The 19573-nt window shown below is 42.7% G+C and overlaps 1 protein-coding gene across 3 annotated transcripts in view; it reads right to left on the bottom strand.

Annotated features, from left to right (window-relative positions):
- LOC101157048 (serine/threonine-protein kinase WNK2) overlaps window positions 1-19573 on the bottom strand; it is a 44633-nt gene that overhangs the window by 20740 nt on the left and 4320 nt on the right. For 2 of the 3 annotated variants that reach the window (XM_023954767.1, XM_023954766.1), the window contains exons 2-23: window positions 17282-17454; window positions 15518-15738; window positions 14476-14633; window positions 13681-13769; window positions 13280-13499; window positions 12210-12471; window positions 10113-10417; window positions 9097-9981; window positions 8273-8386; window positions 8042-8074; window positions 6762-6878; window positions 6145-6564; window positions 5340-5972; window positions 4600-4649; window positions 4354-4516; window positions 4132-4248; window positions 3890-4060; window positions 3769-3811; window positions 3525-3674; window positions 2540-3399; window positions 1051-1108; window positions 880-944 (exon numbers count right to left, since the gene is read on the bottom strand). In XM_023954767.1, the coding sequence (XP_023810535.1) occupies window positions 880-944; window positions 1051-1108; window positions 2540-3399; window positions 3525-3674; window positions 3769-3811; window positions 3890-4060; window positions 4132-4248; window positions 4354-4516; window positions 4600-4649; window positions 5340-5972; window positions 6145-6564; window positions 6762-6878; window positions 8042-8074; window positions 8273-8386; window positions 9097-9981; window positions 10113-10417; window positions 12210-12471; window positions 13280-13499; window positions 13681-13769; window positions 14476-14633; window positions 15518-15738; window positions 17282-17454 (5307 nt within the window). The remainder of the gene's footprint in view (window positions 1-879; window positions 945-1050; window positions 1109-2539; window positions 3400-3524; window positions 3675-3768; window positions 3812-3889; window positions 4061-4131; window positions 4249-4353; window positions 4517-4599; window positions 4650-5339; window positions 5973-6144; window positions 6565-6761; window positions 6879-8041; window positions 8075-8272; window positions 8387-9096; window positions 9982-10112; window positions 10418-12209; window positions 12472-13279; window positions 13500-13680; window positions 13770-14475; window positions 14634-15517; window positions 15739-17281; window positions 17455-19573) is intronic. The other variant, XM_023954768.1, reaches the window with a different exon arrangement.

The raw sequence follows: 19573 nt of genomic DNA on the forward strand, positions 1-19573 counted from the left end.
ATCTCCAATATACTCACCCTCGGATCCTCGTCCAGGAAAATAAATTCCTTTATTCGCCATCTAACTCTCCTGTGTTTCTTTACGGTTTCCAGCGTCTGGGTCTGTTCCGCCAAGCAGATCATGACAGATTTAAAGTTCCATAAAAAAACAAACTGCGTCCTTTTTAAGGTCCCACTCCAATCATCTTTTGATCCATTTCAAAGGCGTTTCCAGTGCTCTTTTAATTATGGTTATGCCATTTTCAGCCGTTTGAAAATGACCAAAAATTGTTGAGAATTTCTTTATTTCCAACAATTTGAATGAAAAAATACTTCCCAAATGCTATTTTAAGCTCAGTTTTTTATACATTTCCTTCGTCATCAGAAAAATGCTACAAGAACATGTTAAAACAAACAAACAAAATTTTTTTCATAGGAGTGGGTCTTTTAATTAGGATTTAAACGTAACCTGTTTTAAAATAAGCATCATATTATTTGCCTATTTGAAATTAAACCCTTCCAAAATAAAAAATGTAGTTGTGAAAAATGCATAATGGTAATTCTGAAGCTTGAACAAAGTAAAACAGACAAGAAAACCCTTCACTTTAACAATTCACCTAGAAGCGAATATTCAAAATAATAAAACGTTTATTAAAAAAATAAAGGAAATTAAAAAAAAGTTAATTTATTATCTACTTAACCATGAACCCTTTTAAAATGATTTGACTGAAATGATGGAGGTTTTACCAGAAGGTATGAATACAAAGAAGCACCACTACAATTAAACGGCACTGTTGTCACATGGCATGAGACAGCTCTGTTTTTGATTAACTAACCCCTCACTTCAACATTTAAAATAAAGAAATATTCTTTCATGATAAAACACAAATATCTTTCGTACCTTAAATCGATCTCTTGCTCCAGAACACGAAGCAGAGTGAGGAAAGTATCTTCTTGACAGAGAAGCTGCAGGGATAAATACAAACGTGTTGATATACTAACATGTTTTAACCTAATTATTATTATTCCAAAGAATTTATGTGGATTACTTAGTAGCCCATGCAGTACATACCACACACAGCTGAGTCGCTAAGTGTGCTCAAACTATCCATTCTCTCTGGAATTTGAGGCTAAAGGAGATGAATCCACCAAATAGAAAAAAACAAAACATCCTTTTCAGATCAAGAATTATCCAAGAAATGTTTTACCAATTGCATAGAAATCATATCACAGCTTTGAATAAATGCAGATTTGTCAAAATTGCCTGTATCTAGAAATTACATTTATTTCAAAATAACCCAGAAATATTTACATGCGTTTCAGCAGGAAATTGTACCAGGTTGAAATCCTTTTTAAAACCTCAAGGTAGTTTGCTTAAAAAGAGAGACCAGCACCTCCAAAAGATTTAAATAATCTGAATACCTGTGGAAGCTGCTGGAATCAATGTTAAAACTTGCGGGAAGAACCTCTCATGCAAAATTAGCTAAGGCAAGTTTATTGTTTCAGAAATTATGACGACTATAAAAGCAAAAGGAAAAATAGAGTATTAAAAATTACATACTTAAAAAAATGACCACGGGAACGTTTGCAAAATATTATGAACAACTATATAAAAACCAAGTCTTAAGAGGTAAAAAAAAAAAGAAAATCTAGGAGTTTTTGGACAAAATATCAATGACCAAATTAACACTTGAAGAGGCCTCTAGATTGACAGAACCAATTGGAGAAGAAGAAATTAGAGTAACAATAGGCAAATTAAAACAAAACAAGTCACCTGGAACAGATGGGTTTGCAGGCGAATTCTATAAAATATATATAAACGAACTGACTCCCATACTATGTAAACTTTATAACTATGCTTTAGATTCCGCGAGCCCGCCAAGGGTCATGGTCTGAAGCTATGATTACGGTTTCACACAAGGAGGGAAAAGATCCACCACAGTGTTACCGCCCGATCAGTCTTCTGTGTGGGTATTATAAAATACTAACATCCATCCCAGCCACCCGGATACAGAAATACATTAAGAAACTTAGAGATCCAGATCAGACTGGTATTAATCTAGGTTGTCAAGGAACAAACAATGTTAGGACAGTTCTCAATCTACAATCACTAATGGCAAAAAGATCCCAACCATCTATGCTTCTCAGTTTAGATGCTGAAAAGGTTTTGACCAGGTGGATTGGAAATACCTGGAATGCACAATAGTGGAAATGGGCTTAGGGGAGAAGTTTGTAGAATTGGTTCAGACTATTGTATAAAAACCCCAGATCAAAAGTCAGAGTGAATGGGCATTGCATGATAATTATTATTGCAAGTAAATCATATGATTTTGAAAGGAACTCGTGGGTGCTGCTGTCAAAACTAAACGAAAATTGCAATACCGGTACATAGAAACATATAATAACTCTGTTAGCCACAAAAACATATATCTTTTGAACTGTTAGTGGAACACTGTGGCTCTGGCTGGGTTCTGGTCTGTAAGCAACTGGACCAAATAGTTCTTTTAGCGGTAGAAGTGGAAATCCTTTTCAACATTTACACAGTTGTGTGAAGCAATTACCAGCTGTTCTCCCGCCCTGTAGCGCCCCTCCCCTATGGGCCCGGGGGTGCTGTTTCCGGACCCTCCGGCAGCGCTGTCCGGACCAGGAGGAGACTGGATGTACTCTGTCCCAGACCCCGGAGTCTCTGCGGCACTTCCGGAAGGATACATGGGGGCGTATTCCTGGTAGAGCAGATTCCTCAGTTTTTCATCCAGAGTTTTGATGGTGCTGTCCACAAAGCCCCCGCGGCCAAGCCTCCCTTCGTTGTCCGACTCGCTGGGCCCTGCGCCGTGTTGGGACGGCGCGGGGCTCTGAGGCAGTGATGACACTTTTGCCCCCCCCACAGCAGAAAAAGGCTGATGAAGGACGACCCGCTCGCCGCGGGCCACTGGAGTATAGCAGACGGGAGCTGGTTCTTTGGCTGAGCTCGGCTCCTGCAAAGGAAGAGGAGTGACAGGAGAACCTGCCTGTGAAGAACCTACATCCAAAGACAGGGGCATGACGAGCGGGCAGCAGGGCACCTCGTCAGCCAGGGAAACGGGAAGTGTCAAATCTGGCATGTGCTGAGGCGCACGAACAGGCGAGATGGAGTCCGGAGGGGATCTCTGGGAATGCTCTCCAGGTAGGGATGTATTTGGGGGGGATGGAGGTAACGTTTGAGCTCTGGACGGCTGGGCTTGATGGAAGCTGGGATGTCCTGAGCTCCCTGCAGAGTCCACTGCCGACATTGACAGGAGGGTTGGGGGTGCAGACACGGGAGGAGACAGAGTGGCTAGGAGAAGTGGGTCCATGTTGGATGTTATTGGGGGACTACAGAAAGCATAAATATCAAAGGAACATCCTCCACTTCCCCCAGACATGGTGGACGAAGATCCGTCCTCTGCACAAAGGCAAAGACAAAAAGAACAAATTAAATCCTGCGGCTTCTTCAGTTTGTGAGAGTTTCATCTTCAAGGCTAAACACTTCATTCCGACGTTGACTGATACATGTAAGGACCAGCTCACCTCTGGAGGTGGAGGGCTTTGCAGTGACGCTGTCACCAGGCTGGGTGGTGGCAGAGCTCCCAGGTGACTGTGTCGCTGTCCCATCAGAAGGTGTGTCCAAATTGGGCGTGGGTGTCTCCTCCACTGGACAAATTATAAACCACCTCTTTCCTGTATGAAGAAATACAAGAAGAATCACAAACGCCCACAAAAGAGTGATGTAAGTATTTAATAACCAAGCATATGGATATTTTTGATGGCTTACCATTTTGCTGATAAACCGGCTGAGGTGCTCCAGGCTGATAATTCTATGGAGACATTCACAAATGTTAGAATTTGTCCGGATTTGCACTCATTGTTCAAAGGTTTTTCAGAGATTCCTGTACCTCGCCGGCGAGTCCCTCAGACATTTGGCTTTGGAGAGGGCTACAACTCAAAGCTGTGGCTTTTTCCCCCTCAGTGTCTTCATTCAGCACGTCTTCAGCTTTGTCCACGATGTCCTTTAGCTGATCAATAAAAAGCTCCTTCTCTAACAACAGGATGAAGCCATTTTCTACCTGCAAACGTCAGGTTTTAGGGCGCGGCAAAAAAAAAACCTCAGGAAGTATGTCTGAATGTCCAAACAAACCATGTAAGTTGCAATTTCCTCAGGAGCATCTCCATCCAGATCGAATTTAAACGTCACCATTTTGTGATTGTGAGTCTCCAGCTGGCATTCCACCATTTTGTCGCCTGTGTTGCAGACCTGAGTTTGAAGGGAGGCAGCTTTTATACTCAACATTAAGACACTCTGTAGAACAGTCTGAATTTAAATTGTGTTGTGTTTTTCGAACACGACGACATGACTCACATTGAGCATGCTCAGTTTGGGCTTGCTGGTCTTTTCCTGCCTTGAACGTGTGCGTGCAGACTTGCGATGGTGTTTTCTTGGCTTTCCATCCCCCTTGTTCCCGCCTGCCAAGCTTTCATACCCATCACTTGTTTCCTTCCCAGAAGCCACATCAGAGTTGACACTAAAGCATTTAAATACATCGTTAACCTCCGAATGGCTTTACATTTTAAAAATTAATTTTTAATTTTTAAAATGTCCGCACACCTGTCATAGGTATAACTGGACAGTGATACAGATTTGTCACGAGGTAGATCCTGAAAACATGTGAAATGTAAAACACTTATTTCAACTTTGTCAAAGTTTGAACTTTATATTTTAACATTTTTTTCATTCTTTTCTTTAAATTAATAATTATCGTACCTACAAACTACTTTTTGGACAACAAAATGCATTACTGTCTTAAAATAAACTTGTGATTTATCCCAAACTTTGTGGTAAAAGAGAAAAAAATGAAATCTCTTGTGTAAATATTTTAAATCTGCTGCATACCTGCTGCAATACAATAGCAGCATACCCCTAAACAGTTAATGAACCCCAAACTCCTGTTTCCTGAAGCCTTTAGAGCCACGGCACCATGACCGTGCAAGACACAAACTATAATAATACTAAATCTGGTGAAAATAAAGTAAAACTGTACTAAAGATATCTACAACAGTTAATATTATACTGTTAGAAAATGGCCAAAGTTGACCCACAAGAGCTTAAAGCAGTGATAATGCCAGAAACTAACTGGGTTAGATCTTTTCTTTTTGACTTGTGTTTTTGACAAATTTTTGTGACGCTTTAAAATGATAGATGCTCAGTTTGTCTGGGGTCCTATTCACATTATTTTATATTATGGTAATAAAAGCAATTGTCCCAAACTAAAATTTTAAGTATGGCCCTTCTCCAGAGATTTTTCTTTTTAAACAGTCCTGATGGAAACACTTGGACGACATCCATACCTCGACACAAGAGTCTTGTTGAAAGGTGGCTGAAGCAGCTGGCTCTGTGTTTTGCTGAGTGTTAGCCAAGGAGGCAGACTGAGGAGCTGACATTGCTGTCTGGATGCCAGCAGGCTGCGGTTTGGGTGCGACTGAAGCTGTAACGGGAGCTGCAGACTGGACTGACACCGGGTGAGTGGCAGGGGTGGGGACTGCAGGTGGGGCGGGGATTTGAGGTTTACCACTGGTGGATGGTGCGTCTGAGTTTGTGGAGGAAACCATTGTTAATTCAATAGTAAGACTGGGTTCAGACACTCGTGCCTGAGCTGTTGCCGAAGCTTGTACTGCCGTCGAAGTTGGAGTTTGAGAGCAGGTGGCAGCTTGAGCTGACACTGGACTCAGGGGTTGGTTTTGTGCTTGTGTCAGAGTTGGAGGTTGTGATGGAGCCTGATGTCCCACCTGGGCTGCAGCTGAAGCCGAGACTGTAGCTGGTGCAGGGACTGCGGAGGAAAATGAGGCCGGAGCTACAGACAGGTTGATGGACAGCGTTTCTTCATCTGCACCTCCCCTGACCGGAGACTGACCAGCAGGCAAGACTGGGCCCACTGTAGCTGAAAGCTGATCATCTCTAAGAGTCCCCTGCGAGGCAGGAACCTGTGAAAGAAAACAACACATGAAGAAATCTGGGGGGAAAATTTGTTTACGTCTAAATTTCTAGTTGCATGCTCTGCATGCAGCACATCGACTTTACGGAGACATTGCCACCTTAGTTTTATAGATCTCTCAAGACCGAACCAATACAGGGAAATCTGAGTCAAATATTCACCTGGACAGGCTGGTCAGCCAGTTCCTGCTCAGGGATGGGGGCAGGGAATGGGGTGGTTTGCACCTGAGAGAGAGGTAAGGTGGAATGGGGGGTATAGAAGCTACCGAGGTTTTGTTGAGGTGTAGGAAGGTCACGCTGCTGATGAGGCACAGCAGAGGACCTGGCCATGGCATGAAGTGGACCAGGGAATGCCATGTATTGTGGAGTAGACAGAGGAGTCTGAGGAGTGCCAAGAGAAGAAGGCACAGATGGGAGGGCAGCGTAAGGGGTCAGGGGAAGGGATGGAAGTTGGTGTGAAGGTGTGTAGTAGGAGCTACACACAGGATGGTTGGTGGTTCTATAGGCAGATGGCAAAGAGGCTGGGGAGAAGGGAGAGGCCATGTGAGCCTCAGTTTGAAAAAGAGGATATGGTGAAGTAAACTGGGAAGGAAAAGGGGAAAAATGAAATAAAACGAACAAAGTCAGCCAGTCGATAGAGATGACATTCACACAGGCCCGTTGTACCAAACCCTGCAATGTGACGCTCATCAACATGTTAGGGGAGGCTGTCACCTCATCGTTTTCAAAAACCACTCTTTTTTTAGATGTATTTTTGTTTCACTGCTACAACAACACACCTGTGTGTTGATCTGCAGAGGCAGGAGTGGGCGAGGACCACTGGAGACAGACTGTGGAAAACTGGTGGATGTATCAGGAGGACTCAGAGTTGATACTGGCTCCTCAGCAGATAACAGCTATGGAGGGAAATTGAACGTTTGTATTTTCTTTTTTTTGTTAGTAAGGATGTTCCACTTTGAAAAAAACAATAATTTAAAAGCAGATTTTAACATGGTAAGAGCTAAACGTCTTTGACGATAAACAGATGCAGTTTATGCCTTAGTCACATGTACCCGTACGGGGGTTTTTGGATTATCCGGGCCCGTGGAGGTGCCGCAGAGGAGAGCAGTGGCTGCATCTTAAGGTGAGCACAGTATATTCTGCAGTTCTTCTGATGCTCAGGTGGCTACCTTAAGGGACGTCATGAAAACGGAACGTGTCATAATTGTGTGTGCTAAGTATTTAAGGATAATGTATGTAACATGCAATTTTGATATAAGGATGATGCCGTCCTAAGGTGCTCTTTAACCCTTGTGCTATCTTGTGGGGTCCAGATGACCCACTCCCAACATTAACATGCCTCCAAGGCCTCCAAGGCAACGTTAATGTTGGGAGTGGGGTCATCTGGACCCCACTAGACAGTGTGCTGAACCTTTTCTCTTCAATGATTTGTGATCTTCACTGGTGTCCATGGATTACATGAAATCTTTCCACCTTTATCCACCTTTGTCATGGTAGGGAGAACACGTCAATGTAAGGGTGGGGTCATCTGGACCCCACAAGATAGCACAAGGAATAAGCCATTTGTGAGATGCGTGCCCTGGCTCCTTACTGACCACGAGGAAGTGCCACAGACACGGAGTGTACCTCTGATGCGTAAATGCCCAAAGGACGTCTGTAGGATGCCAATACACACTACATTCTAATATATTCGCCAAATCTGACACTTTTACCACAAAATGCAGGATTATTTTAATAACGAGCTCCACTAACAATTAGACCGGGCACAAGGCCCACGCAACAAGCAGACACCACTTTAACAGCACTAAGGGACTCCTTGCACACTGCGCAGGGTTTATGGTTGTCTGAAAAGATGAAAAATCTGTACAACATGCCTGCATTTCACCTATTTGATCCTTACGTGTTAAGTGTAGTTTCTGAGTTCAATTTCATGTGAGTCACCTAGGTGCCCCATACAGAATTGCCCACTTTTTGTCCACACCTTTCCTGTCGCACCTGTAGGGGCAGTTGTGACTAAGGCATAAGATCGTTGTTATGTGACTGTAGAGTAAGAATCTACCTGTGATGAAGCAGGAGCTGGCTGGAGATGGGACTAAAACAGGTAAAGAGATATGGGAAACAAATGCCAGAATGAACATTCTCATGCACTTATGTAGGCAGATATATAGTTGCAGTTGCATTTTGTTTTTTAGCCGTTTCTCTAACACTGTCAAACAAAAAAAAAGCGAATTTTCTTTTTCTAATTCTTCATTTTTCTGTGAATGTTGTAAGCATCTCCGGCTTGCAGCACCTGCTCCTGGCCGGGCTGGACGGCGAGCTGCATCTGCGTAGCGGGCGCGGCAGCTGGGAAGCTCTGTGCTGTCGGTCTGCTCTGGTGAGCGGGAGGGGCTGGGGCTGAAACCATCTGGAAAAAAGCACAAGGGCAACACCAGTTCATTAAATGCAACTTCTTGGATTTACTGTGATTGTGTTCCAACAAATCAAGATATTCATTCATTCATTTTCTTAACCGCTTTTTCCCTTTTGGGGTCACAGGGCTGCTGGAGCCTATCCCGGCCACTTGTGGGCGAAGGCAGGGGACAACCTGGACAGGTTGCCAGTCTGTCGCAGGGTAGAATATCCTCAATCACACATCCATTCACTCTCACACTCACACCTAGGGACAATTTAGAGTTGCCAATTAACCTATGAAGCATGTTTTTGGACGGTGGGAGGAAGCCGGAGACCCTGGAGAGAACCCACGCATGCACGGGGAGAACATGCAAACTCCACACAGAAAGGCCCCCTGTCGATGTAGTTTTTCACATCCCCCAGCCGGGACTTGAACCGGAGGCCTTCTTGCTGTGAGGCAAGAGCGCTAACCACTGCGCCACCGTGCAGCCCACAAATCAAGATATCTTGTTCATAAACAGGATTTGCAGGGTGGGATTCATGAGGTACAGTTGCAAAACTAAATCTAGTTTCACCTATTTGCTTTATTGCTTTTTAAAATGTACATTGCACCACAAGGTTGTCTAGTACTAAGGACAATGCAGAAGCAGGCACTGGTTGTCATTAGGGATGACTGGTGTTATGCTGCAATTAGCCAACAGGAAGCTTCCTTGTCTAACATACCAGTGGATCTGGCCTGTCTTGGCTGTAAAGAGGAGATAACAGGAGCTTCCTGTTCAGATTTGGGGTGCAGCTGAAGGGAGTTTCCAGGCTCAGGCCCTCATCAGTATGCTCAGCCACTGAGCATTTAGTTCTCCCTCCATGACTGTGCATTTGAGGATTAAGACTCCCTCTGTCAGAGAGGGTAGGAGAACTGGTTCTGCGACTGACAATGTGACGGAGGCAGTAGTTGAGGAGGCCGAGATCTCCGTCTTCAAACAGATTTGGAGGAAAGGCAACTTGGGAGGGGGGCGAAAGACGTGGAGGTGAAGTCACCGCAGTGGCCTGACTGCCTGGTTTTTGGGCAGAATGTGAGAGTAAAAGGGGCGTTAGATTGGCAGAAGGAGACCTTGAAAGACGAGGCGATGTCGGAGAGCTTGGAGAAATTTGGGTGGAAGTGGGGAAAGTGTGTCCCAGTGACCCTCCTCCCTTTCTCCTGTCCTTGAGAAGGAGAGACATGCAAGCTTTGCAGTGGTGGCGGTGGGGCTGTGGACTGTGCTGGACATGCAGACGCTGCATTGAGGGCGATTGAAAATTCAGGGGAGGGTGGAGTGAATCAGAATGACTTGCTGAGTCATCAGGGGATTGTTGATGCAGGGGGACGAAAGGAGATAATGAAGGATTTTGGGCATCATTGGAGTTTAGGTAATTTGTCGCATGCCCTCTACTCTCTGTGCTGCCTGAAGAAGTGAGATCCTGTAAAGGGCGGAGGCAAGGAGTCTGATTTACTGTCTTAGTGAGGGAACACGTCCTACACTGTAACGTCTCAACCAAGGAGGTGCTGCCACGCCTATGACACTTTGTGATGAGGAGGTTCTCGTAGCTTATAAAGGGGGTGCTATAGTGACGCTGGTTGAATGTCAATCCAAAAAAAAAGCACAAAGAAAGAAATTAGTGGCACAAAAACCCTGCATAACAGTTCAAAGACATGCCTTGAAGAGAAATGACGTTCTGGAAGCTAAAGGGAAGCATGTACTCACTGACTGACACTGATAAGGCCCCTGCTGAAGTTGTGTTGATGGTTGTAAAAAGGCACCAGGAGGCAGCTGACCCATGGTCTGCTGGTAAGCTCCTGGGTGCAACTGGGTTGATGGTTGCGTGTAGCTGTCCTGTGTTGCCTGTGCTGTGAGCTGCTGGTAGGGCCCCTGGTGTTGCAGAGGGTCAGTCTGTGCAGGACTGCAGACCATCTGAGCCCCACAAAGAGGTTCTGGAGGCGACTGGTAGGACCCATTCTGATGATTGTTGGGATCCTCCAATTGCATGGTAGAGGTCATCCCGCTTTCAGCTTGAACAATTGGGGAACAAACACTGTCATTCACAAATAAATCTTCTGAGGAAAAAAAGGACAGCTAGAGACAAGTTTCTCTAACAGAAATGATAAAACAAAATTATTTTTTAAAACTGGTGTCACTAAGACCGCATGCCTCTTTTGACAGTTTCAGAGCGCTTTCAAACAATGAATCGTATAATATTTTCACACTGCACTTTTGAGAATGGACTAGCACACCTTGAGACAACTCACAGTCAAAAAGCCTGCCTGCTTTAGGGTGCATTACCCAAAACAACCAGCAACAATAAGCAAACAAGTCTTGTTGACCATTGACACATTTTCCTATTTGGTTTCAACTTACATTTCTTGGAAATTTAGTAGTAGACTGTTTTTTTACTACTGGCACTGTATCTTTTGTTTACTTCCCCTTTAGTCAGCTGACCATTCATTCTGAAGACCATGGAGTGGTCAGCAGTTTGAATATGCTTTCAGTTAGCGGATATTTACACCACGCAAAAAGGTTTGATGCGCACCAATTTACGGTTTCAGGAAATGTCCTGTTCATTTAGGTGATAGTCACACACACCAGTGCAGAGGGTTGACCCGAAGGGGTGCTGCAGGTTTTTGGGTTGTCCAGGCCCGTGGAGGGTCACAGCATCTTAATTGGAGGTGTGTGTAGGTGGCAGTTCCTGTGCGAACACCTTAAAAGGACGTCATGGAAACGGAACGTATGATTGTCTTGCGTGTAGAAAGTTTATTGTGCAGCGTGCGTAAAGCAAATCTAGGTTCCTCGCACTTGTCAAGTTTGAGGGATGCTATTGTAGAGTGTCTTTATACAACATCCTAGTCATTAGTAAGGTGCGAGCAATGGCGCCTTACTGACTGTGAGCAAATGCTGCGCACACAGGGTGTGCATGTCATACGTAAGTGCCCATGTGATGCCCGTAGGATGCCTACACGAACGAGGCTCTGATTATCCAATCACCTAAATTCTAACAGTCAGGCTGCACCGAAGGGGCGAGCACTTACAACTTTTACGCCACTCATGGGCTTCCTGTGCAGTGCACAGGATTTGATGGTGGTTACAAAAAAGGAAAAATCTATACGACGTGCAATCTCACAAACTTCACCCTTTATTACCCTTACATGTTGTATAACTGTTCGCTATGACCTGTCGCCCGCATCATGCCTATAGATGTGCATGAACATTTTCACTCAACAGGCTCACCGAGCGTTCTACAACTTTGGCATTTTGTGCTCATTTTTCGCCTGCAGACTGTGACAAAGGCTTTCGCAAGTGTGAGTCTCTGCTCACTTGCAGATGAACTCTGGTGCTTTTAACATCAATGTGACTACACCACCTACTATCCAGATGACCAAAGGTGGAAAAGGATGCCATGTATTATGAGTAAAACAAATTACAAATTACTGAATGTTTTAGGCGTAAGTGCAAAGGTGCTTAAAGGTGCAAGCCCTTAATAATGCCATTGCTTCATAAAAAACGGTCAGAGGAATCGCTTCTGTAATTTCTTCTCTTGTCTTTCAAAGCAGAGTTTGCTTTTGACAATAGCGCCCCTCAGTGAACGGCCGTTGGAACAGCAGGGTTTTTATGGACAGTTGCTTCACCCGAGTCTTTGATTTGCTCCTAGGAGGGCCAGAAAGGAAACCCGTTCACACGAAAGTGGGAAATTTATCAGCATTTCTCACTCTCTGTACCAAGTCATTGGAACTATAGTGAAAGAGAAACCTAAGGCTCAAAATGTGACCATTGTAAAACATCTCTCAGTTATTTTTTTAACTTCCTTACATGAGGCAGATACGACGACAGGCACAGTGCAGGTCAAACTCTCTTGGTCCTCATACTCTGCATTGGTTGACGTGACCCCCGGGGGTAAGATGGTGCCGGGCACCTGCAGTAGACTTGGTTGAATCTTCTTCTTTGCAGCTGCCTCGCTGTTGCCATTTGTTGAAGCGGTTCGTGCCCTCCTCCATTTGATTAGAGCTACTCTGTCTTTGATGGACTTCCCAACAATCTTCACGTCACACTCAAGGAAAAATCCCGATTCAATCTACAAGACAGACAAACATTGTGTTGCTGCAGTTCAAATAAATCCAGGAAGGAAGTCAATACCTCGTTCAAGTCAAAAGTCTTCCTGCACGACTAAGAACTGTTTTTTTTCCCTTTTGGATCAGACTGTGCAGTAGAGCAAAGATCAACTAACTGGATGCTCTGGTTTCAATACAATCAACACAGTTAATGTCTTAAGCTTGTCATTATAGGCAGTTTGTTGCAAACGCTTGACTAACTTTCACAAACATTTGACCAAACAGAAACACTCAAATCGGTCTTTAAAGGAAGGATAACTCCACGGTTGTTCAAGGCCGTGAGCTCAGACTCAAGAAGGTTAGAGGTGATGGTGGAGAATGATGAGAGGCTCTACATGTCAAATTATACTTGTCATTTTAAAGATCATCCCATTTTTAACCTTATTTCATATGAATGCTTATGAAGCCATTTTAATTTTCTTAAAAGGCATGAAAGTAAAAATCCTAAGATTGAAGTAGATCATTAATACAGTACTTTTGACTGATTTGATCTAATAAATGAGCTGGTTAAGTAATATTGATGACTCACGACAGTCACTCATTTCAACAGCTACTCGCAGAACAAATGTGTATTCAGTGGTTACAGCTCAGTGGACAAAAAGAGCCGTGACATCCAACCTGCCCACAGCAAATACAGGGATAGCACATGCAGAAGGCTTATAAAATACCAATGGTCAAGAGTTTGCTGACCCAATCTCATACCTTTACCCATCCAGACTCATTAAAGTGTAAAAAAAAACAGAATTATAAACTATAAAGCTTTGTTTTTACCATTTCTTGTGCAACTACTTCTGGCACTTCATTCACCAAGTCAAAGGTAAACTCAATGGCTCCGGTTTCTTTGTATTTCCCCTTCAGCTTTTTAGGATCTTCCACCCACAGCTTTAGAGCAATAGTGGATTTTTTTCCATCATCTTCTTCGTTTAGCTCCACTCTGACACCAGTGTCCTCTGCAAAGTAGGCATGATTTAGGAGGTCCTTGATGGAGTATCTGCAGGAAACACATAAAGAGCAGCTACACTGCAGTGAACACGTCTGATGTACGACACACAGAAGGATGACAGGTCACTGCTGGCGTTGGCTTAACACGGATGGAGTGAAACCAAACAAAAAACTGGCTGATATGAGGGTCAGCATAAATAATGCCTCAAAAGTGATCGTGCTCCACTTACCTTTCCTCCCACCTGTGACAGATGCACTCCCCAATTATTTCCTTAATTTCTGGGTCACTGACTTTACTGTAGCTGGCAGGTTTCACCCCCTGAAACGCAAGGCCGGGTTTTTTTTCAGCTCAACAGCATGTCAACAACAAAAGCCCCCCCAAAAAGGTTAAAAAAAAGTATGCAGTCTAATAAGAAACAATCATTTTTTAAAGCTATTTTCCCCTAAATATGATGTTAAAAATGAGAGTTATGGAGAAGTTTGTGCAAAGAGGTTTGTGTTTTGATGTTGCAATTTTTCTTTTTTTTCTGTTTTTACTGTTGCATTTAGCATCAAATCCATGTTCTCTAACCTCAATCTATTCTGCAAACTGAGATTAATCCAGTGTTCTCCAGACAATGCATCACTGAGCACATGTACACACTGGCTGGTAAAACACCAACATACATGTTTTAGACAAAACATACATACTGGTACATGCAGGACATGCAGACACCAACCAGAAAAACACCTTGTTCTTAAGAAACAGAGCTCAGTGGTGCTTCGCATTACAGATAAATGTAACTAAGTATGTAGCAGTGAAATTCACAATCTTACCTTAATTTGTGTAATTTTTTTGTATTTTTACCTACCTATTGTGTTTTGGCACTGTGTAAATGATGTGTAAATGACCAAAAACAGAAATTTAGCTAGCATAATAAAGCAATAACAAAAATTATCATAAGTTTTTCATTTTAGTTTCTAATGGTAATTTTAAATACATCCGATCAAAAAAAAGCTCTCAGCAGCTTCGAAAACAAACTTACGCTGGTAACTTTGCGGTAGATTTGAGCAGCGTTTTGACACTCAGAGTAGGGGTATTCTGAGGTGGCCATTTCTAACATGCACATCCCAAAGGCGTAGACATCCACAGACTCGTCGTAGTGCTCCTCATACATCTCTGGGGCCATGAACTCTGGGGTTCCTGAGAAATTGCAACAGAAAGCAATAATGAACTTTACAGTCACCTGTCCAGAGTGTGGAAGTCTGTTCCCCAATTGTTGAAGTCTCCTTACAAAGACTACCGGTAGTTGAGGTTTTTATTATATTATTATTAAAGGTTTTTAGACTCATGTTTAAAGAAAATTCATAACCCATGTTAAAAGCACAAAATTAAATTTAGAAAACAATGCAAAACAATGTAAGATTTCAAATGAAGAAAAACCTCAATCTCAGCCAGCATGTCAATATGAGCTCTATCCAGTCTGACTATTGGGCTTCAGGAATGGTTTATCTGCAGGTTTCTTGGCAGCCCCACCTGAGACTTTAAAGTGGGTCTGACTCTGTGACTGAAGTGGAGCTCAGCTGGGATAATTCCATGAAGCCATGTGGCTAATTTACTCAATCATATCTCTTATGGCTCCCATCTTCTTTCATAACATGTTACTGAATTCACATAGGACTCAAATTTAGTCTTATTTTCAGCCCATCCCCAATGTTAACCCATTAGCCCACTGATGAACTGTGTGGGGCCCATTCATGTGTTTGCTGGAACAGCTTCCCTCATCAGCCCCATAGACAGCAATTAACTATTGTCTTATTCTCCTTAATAGATTTTTGCAGGATCTAGCAAAACACTGTGTTGGAAGAGAAGGAACACATTTTCCCAGAGGAAATGGCCAGATATTTCATCCTGGAGCCTGCTTTTGATTTGCATGGTAACATCCACGAAGAGACCAAAATGTTGTTGTTTTTTTTTTTGCTCATATCAATATTCAAGCAACATTATTCATGACAGTGCACACACCTGGTGGTTTCTGACTTGGAAGAAACACACACCAGACTCCAAATGTATAACTGATCACTAACCAATGACACTTTTGGCAAAAGAGGCCCTCTTCAGTGTCGCCAGGCCCAGGTCTCCAATTTTGACAGAACCCGTAGGACCAGTGATGAAGATGTTGTCACACTTCAGGTCTCGGTGAATGATGGGAGGGGTCCTGGTGTGGAGGAAGTGGAGGCCTTTGAGAATCTGCCGGCACCAGCTCCTGAGAACTTTGGGCTTCATGACCTTAAACCGCTTCAGATACCTGCAGGAAGAAAGAAAAAATCCTTTTGAAATGTCCTCAATCCGGCAGAGGTTTCTTTAAAGTCCCACTGTGATCATCTTTGTTCATTTTTCAAAGCAGTGGACTTTAGGATGATGCCGTTTTTAGGCTAAATCCAAAACCTTCATCATTTTCTAGGATGTAGTTTCTGCAGAGCGTTAGAAATTCTCCTCTGAGTTGTAGGCAGGACTGTTGGCACTGAGCAAGCCCGTCCCCTCTTCCTGTCACCCATAACTGAGCTATCTGTGTTACGCGCTCTCCTGCTGGCTTACAACCCCTCCCACTAAACTAAAAAGGTCTATATTCTGCTTTTCCTAAGTATATGTGATCATATATTACCTTTGGCATACTAGAGAACTTTTTTTAATGAAATTTTAGTTATTTTTGCAGCTCATTTTCCTGCCAAGAAGTAAGACGACTCGATCTCTGAGGCTCCACCTTTCTCTCCTTTTGGGTGCCGCCCATTTCATGACGTCAGCCTATAGCCGGCCTCGGCAGCGTGTCTGGGTTTCCCCCAAGAAAATAAACAACATCCAACTTTTTGCAAAGATGGATGTGCGTGTTGTGGATATAAAAGGAAAGCGTTTTTTCTGATCACAGCTAGCTCTGTGGAGAAAGTGGGCGTGTGTGTTAGCCTGTGGGCGGGGCTGACAGCGCAGACTCTTCCTGGAAGGGGCGGTCCCTCATTTATCTATGTCAGCTTGTAAGAACCCGCTCAGTTTTGTAGATTGGGAGGGGCTGGTGCTCAGAGAGCAGGTTTTTAGAGAATACTCTGAAATGTGTTAACGGATCAAAATATCCCTTTGGGGTTGTGTTTTGTAAGGAATTAACATTATAATCCACTGAAAAGATCAAAGAGTTTATTTTGGATGATATAGTTTCTTTAACACTACCAGTGTACATAAAATGGTGAGATAATGTAGCTATCTAGAGGAGGAAAACAAAGTTTACATGAATCTGGAAGTGGATGCATCAGAATGGAGCAGAGCACGGAGCTTGTGGCCCGTCGATTGTAGTTTGCCCATAACCACTATATCCTTTGCATTGTCTCATCTGATCCTGATTCGCCACAATTGAATAAAGAAATACTCAGAAATGCAAATCTGAGCTTAATTTTCTTTACATATGTCCATCATCCTCAGAAAAATGGCACAAGAAAAAATCTAAAACACTAAATATTCCTTTTCTTTGGAGTAAATCTTTAAGGACAGAGTAAATAAAAACCAATATGATACTTCCAGTTCATTCAGGCATGTCTTCCTTGGCAATGACTTTAAGTATAGTTACTTTTTACTCTAAAATAAAAAGCAGCATTACATTGTCCCTACATTTTTTTGACTGTTTTTGTTATATTTTGTCATGAAGAACCAAGTACAATTCGCTAAATATGCATTATACATATAGGATAAATATTAAAAGATAACTTACTATTGTTTCTACATTTGAATGAGTAAAGAAGTGGATTAGGTTCATAAAATGCAATAATAATAGATATTTTTGTGAAAAAGTCAATGCTGATGCTCACGTTTTCAGTGTCCCTGAGGTCATTAACTCCGTCACCAGAACAATGCACTTCTTTCCTTTCACAGGAGATTCCCAGAAGTCATAAAAGCGAACAATGTTGGGGTGTTGCAGAGCCTTCAGCATTTCGGCCTCCTCCTTGAATCTCTGCCTCTCAACTTTGGACAGCTTTCGTTCCTAAGAAAAAGAAAACAGATCATTTTTTAGCTTTTCCAGTAGACAGCATCAATATTTGAAAAGGTTGTGACAGGCTGATCGTGATTTTTTAAGTTTTTCCTTTTTAAAAGTGTATCAGTAAAGCTACAGCAGGCCTTCTGGGTTCTGATAGTTTGCTGGAGGCTCATGTTTGGAGTCAACACAGCTTTGGCATTTTAGGAGGGAAAAGCATGGGGTTCTGGACCCTTTACTCTCTGCTTTCCAGAGTCACACTAAAACAGGTATTTGTTTATTACCGCACACGTGCTCAGCAGCATTAACCAGCTAACATGAGAACAATCATGCAAATGTGCACATACAAGTTCAATGTTTTGGCTGTGGCTTCCCTGAAGGACTGTTGTAAAAAAAGACGTAATAAAGGTGACGGCAAACAACCGCCACATTGCTGTTTCTCTGCAGTCAGCAAAGAAGATACAACCAAAAGGATCCAGCAAAACTGTCACAACCAGGGTTTTTTTCTTTTCTGCTGTGTGTCAAAGAACACAGCAGGTCAGTTCTTTTATTTTCTTTTTTACTGTGAGCTACAGTAAAGCGTATGTATGACTAAGGCATTGATTGTTGACTAACATGAGATACTTCAGACACAGGCTAATACATATTTGATGACATCCTGTCTCTGTTAAGCAACCTTCATAATAGTCTGGAACGGTGCAGCTTACCTTCATGTGCACTCTGTTTTACTGTTTCTACTCAAAAGAAAAGGATTTCTACTGTCTTTATTTATCATTGTATTTATCGTTGTCGCGATATCAAGCTGTGCAATATCCATATCGCAAAAGTTGGCGAAAATCGCAATAAATGGTTACCTTAAATGTGCTAAAACCATCGTATTGCAGCTTGAAGTATTTAACAAATCAAATAAATCCATGTATGCATTTGACCAATCGGTTGGACTCCTTTGATGTTAGATGTTTGCCTCCTATGTAGATGAGGGTCATTTGGAGTGTAATTTAAGGTACGTTGACTCTTAATGATATTAAACTGTTGCAGTAAAATGGAAATTATGTTTTTAGGTGTTTAGCTATTTGTTCATGTATCCCAAGTTACATCGTCATCACAATATTGATCACTAATATTGCAAGTTTTTCTCATATCGTGCAGCTCAAAACTGCCACACTGAGATATCATTTTGCAATGCATAACCTGATTTAGAGTACTGACATAACATATAAGCCTCACATAATATGCAATGTCATAAGAGAAAGGCTTTGTTGTTTCTTCGTAAAAAGAGTGGCTCATCTTGCACTGTCCTCAGCTGAACTCTGTCTTTCCCGCTCTGGTCTGTGTCCTGCGGCAGAGGACCGCATCAGCAAGATTCCAGGCTTTTACCCCTGTGGTGTTACCACAGGGGTAAAAGCCTGTGTTACATATTAATTAGTGAGTCACCAGACAAGACAAATAAGGATGAAGCAGCAGTCAGAAATGAGATTCTGCATGGATGGCTTCTTAATTTCATTTAACTAATTTCACTCATCATCAACAGCTGAATAGCTAACCAGACGTGGAAGGAATTTTCCCGATGATCCAAAGCTCTTCACATTGCATTCCTGGATGAGCATGTTTTCTGCTGTCTCATCCTCCTCACAGGGGCGCGCTCAGTCGGCCACGCTGACAGCAGAGTCGCCGCCTTTGCATTACAGCGGCTTTTTTTTTGGTGAGCCAGACGCACAGACACAGTGAAGGGCATGGCCTTATCTTCAGGGACAGAACGGTTGAATCATGACTAGATCTGCCTTAAGAAGCAGTCTGCACTCCACAGAAAGGCAGCTCATGCAATGCTCCACCTTAAAATCTGAATCCCAGATGTTTTAATTGACAAAACACTATAATTTACTACAATTTAGAGATAACAGTTTTTGAGCAATAATCAGGAAATAAATACATGTCAAAATGTTGTTTTTTTGTTTCTCATAAAGTCTTTGTGGGATTTATTTTGAAGGGTTGATGTTTTCCAGAAATTCTCCTGTCGTTTGGAAATCTGTGCTATTGCTGATTGAAGGCGTAAGACAAACAAAACGTAATGCTGATTAAACCCTGCAGAGTCGGAAAGTGATTTAGTAGGGGCTTCCATTTTTGTCCG

Source organism: Oryzias latipes, chromosome 5 (assembly GCF_002234675.1).
Source record: "Oryzias latipes chromosome 5, ASM223467v1".
NCBI lineage: Eukaryota > Metazoa > Chordata > Actinopteri > Beloniformes > Adrianichthyidae > Oryzias > Oryzias latipes.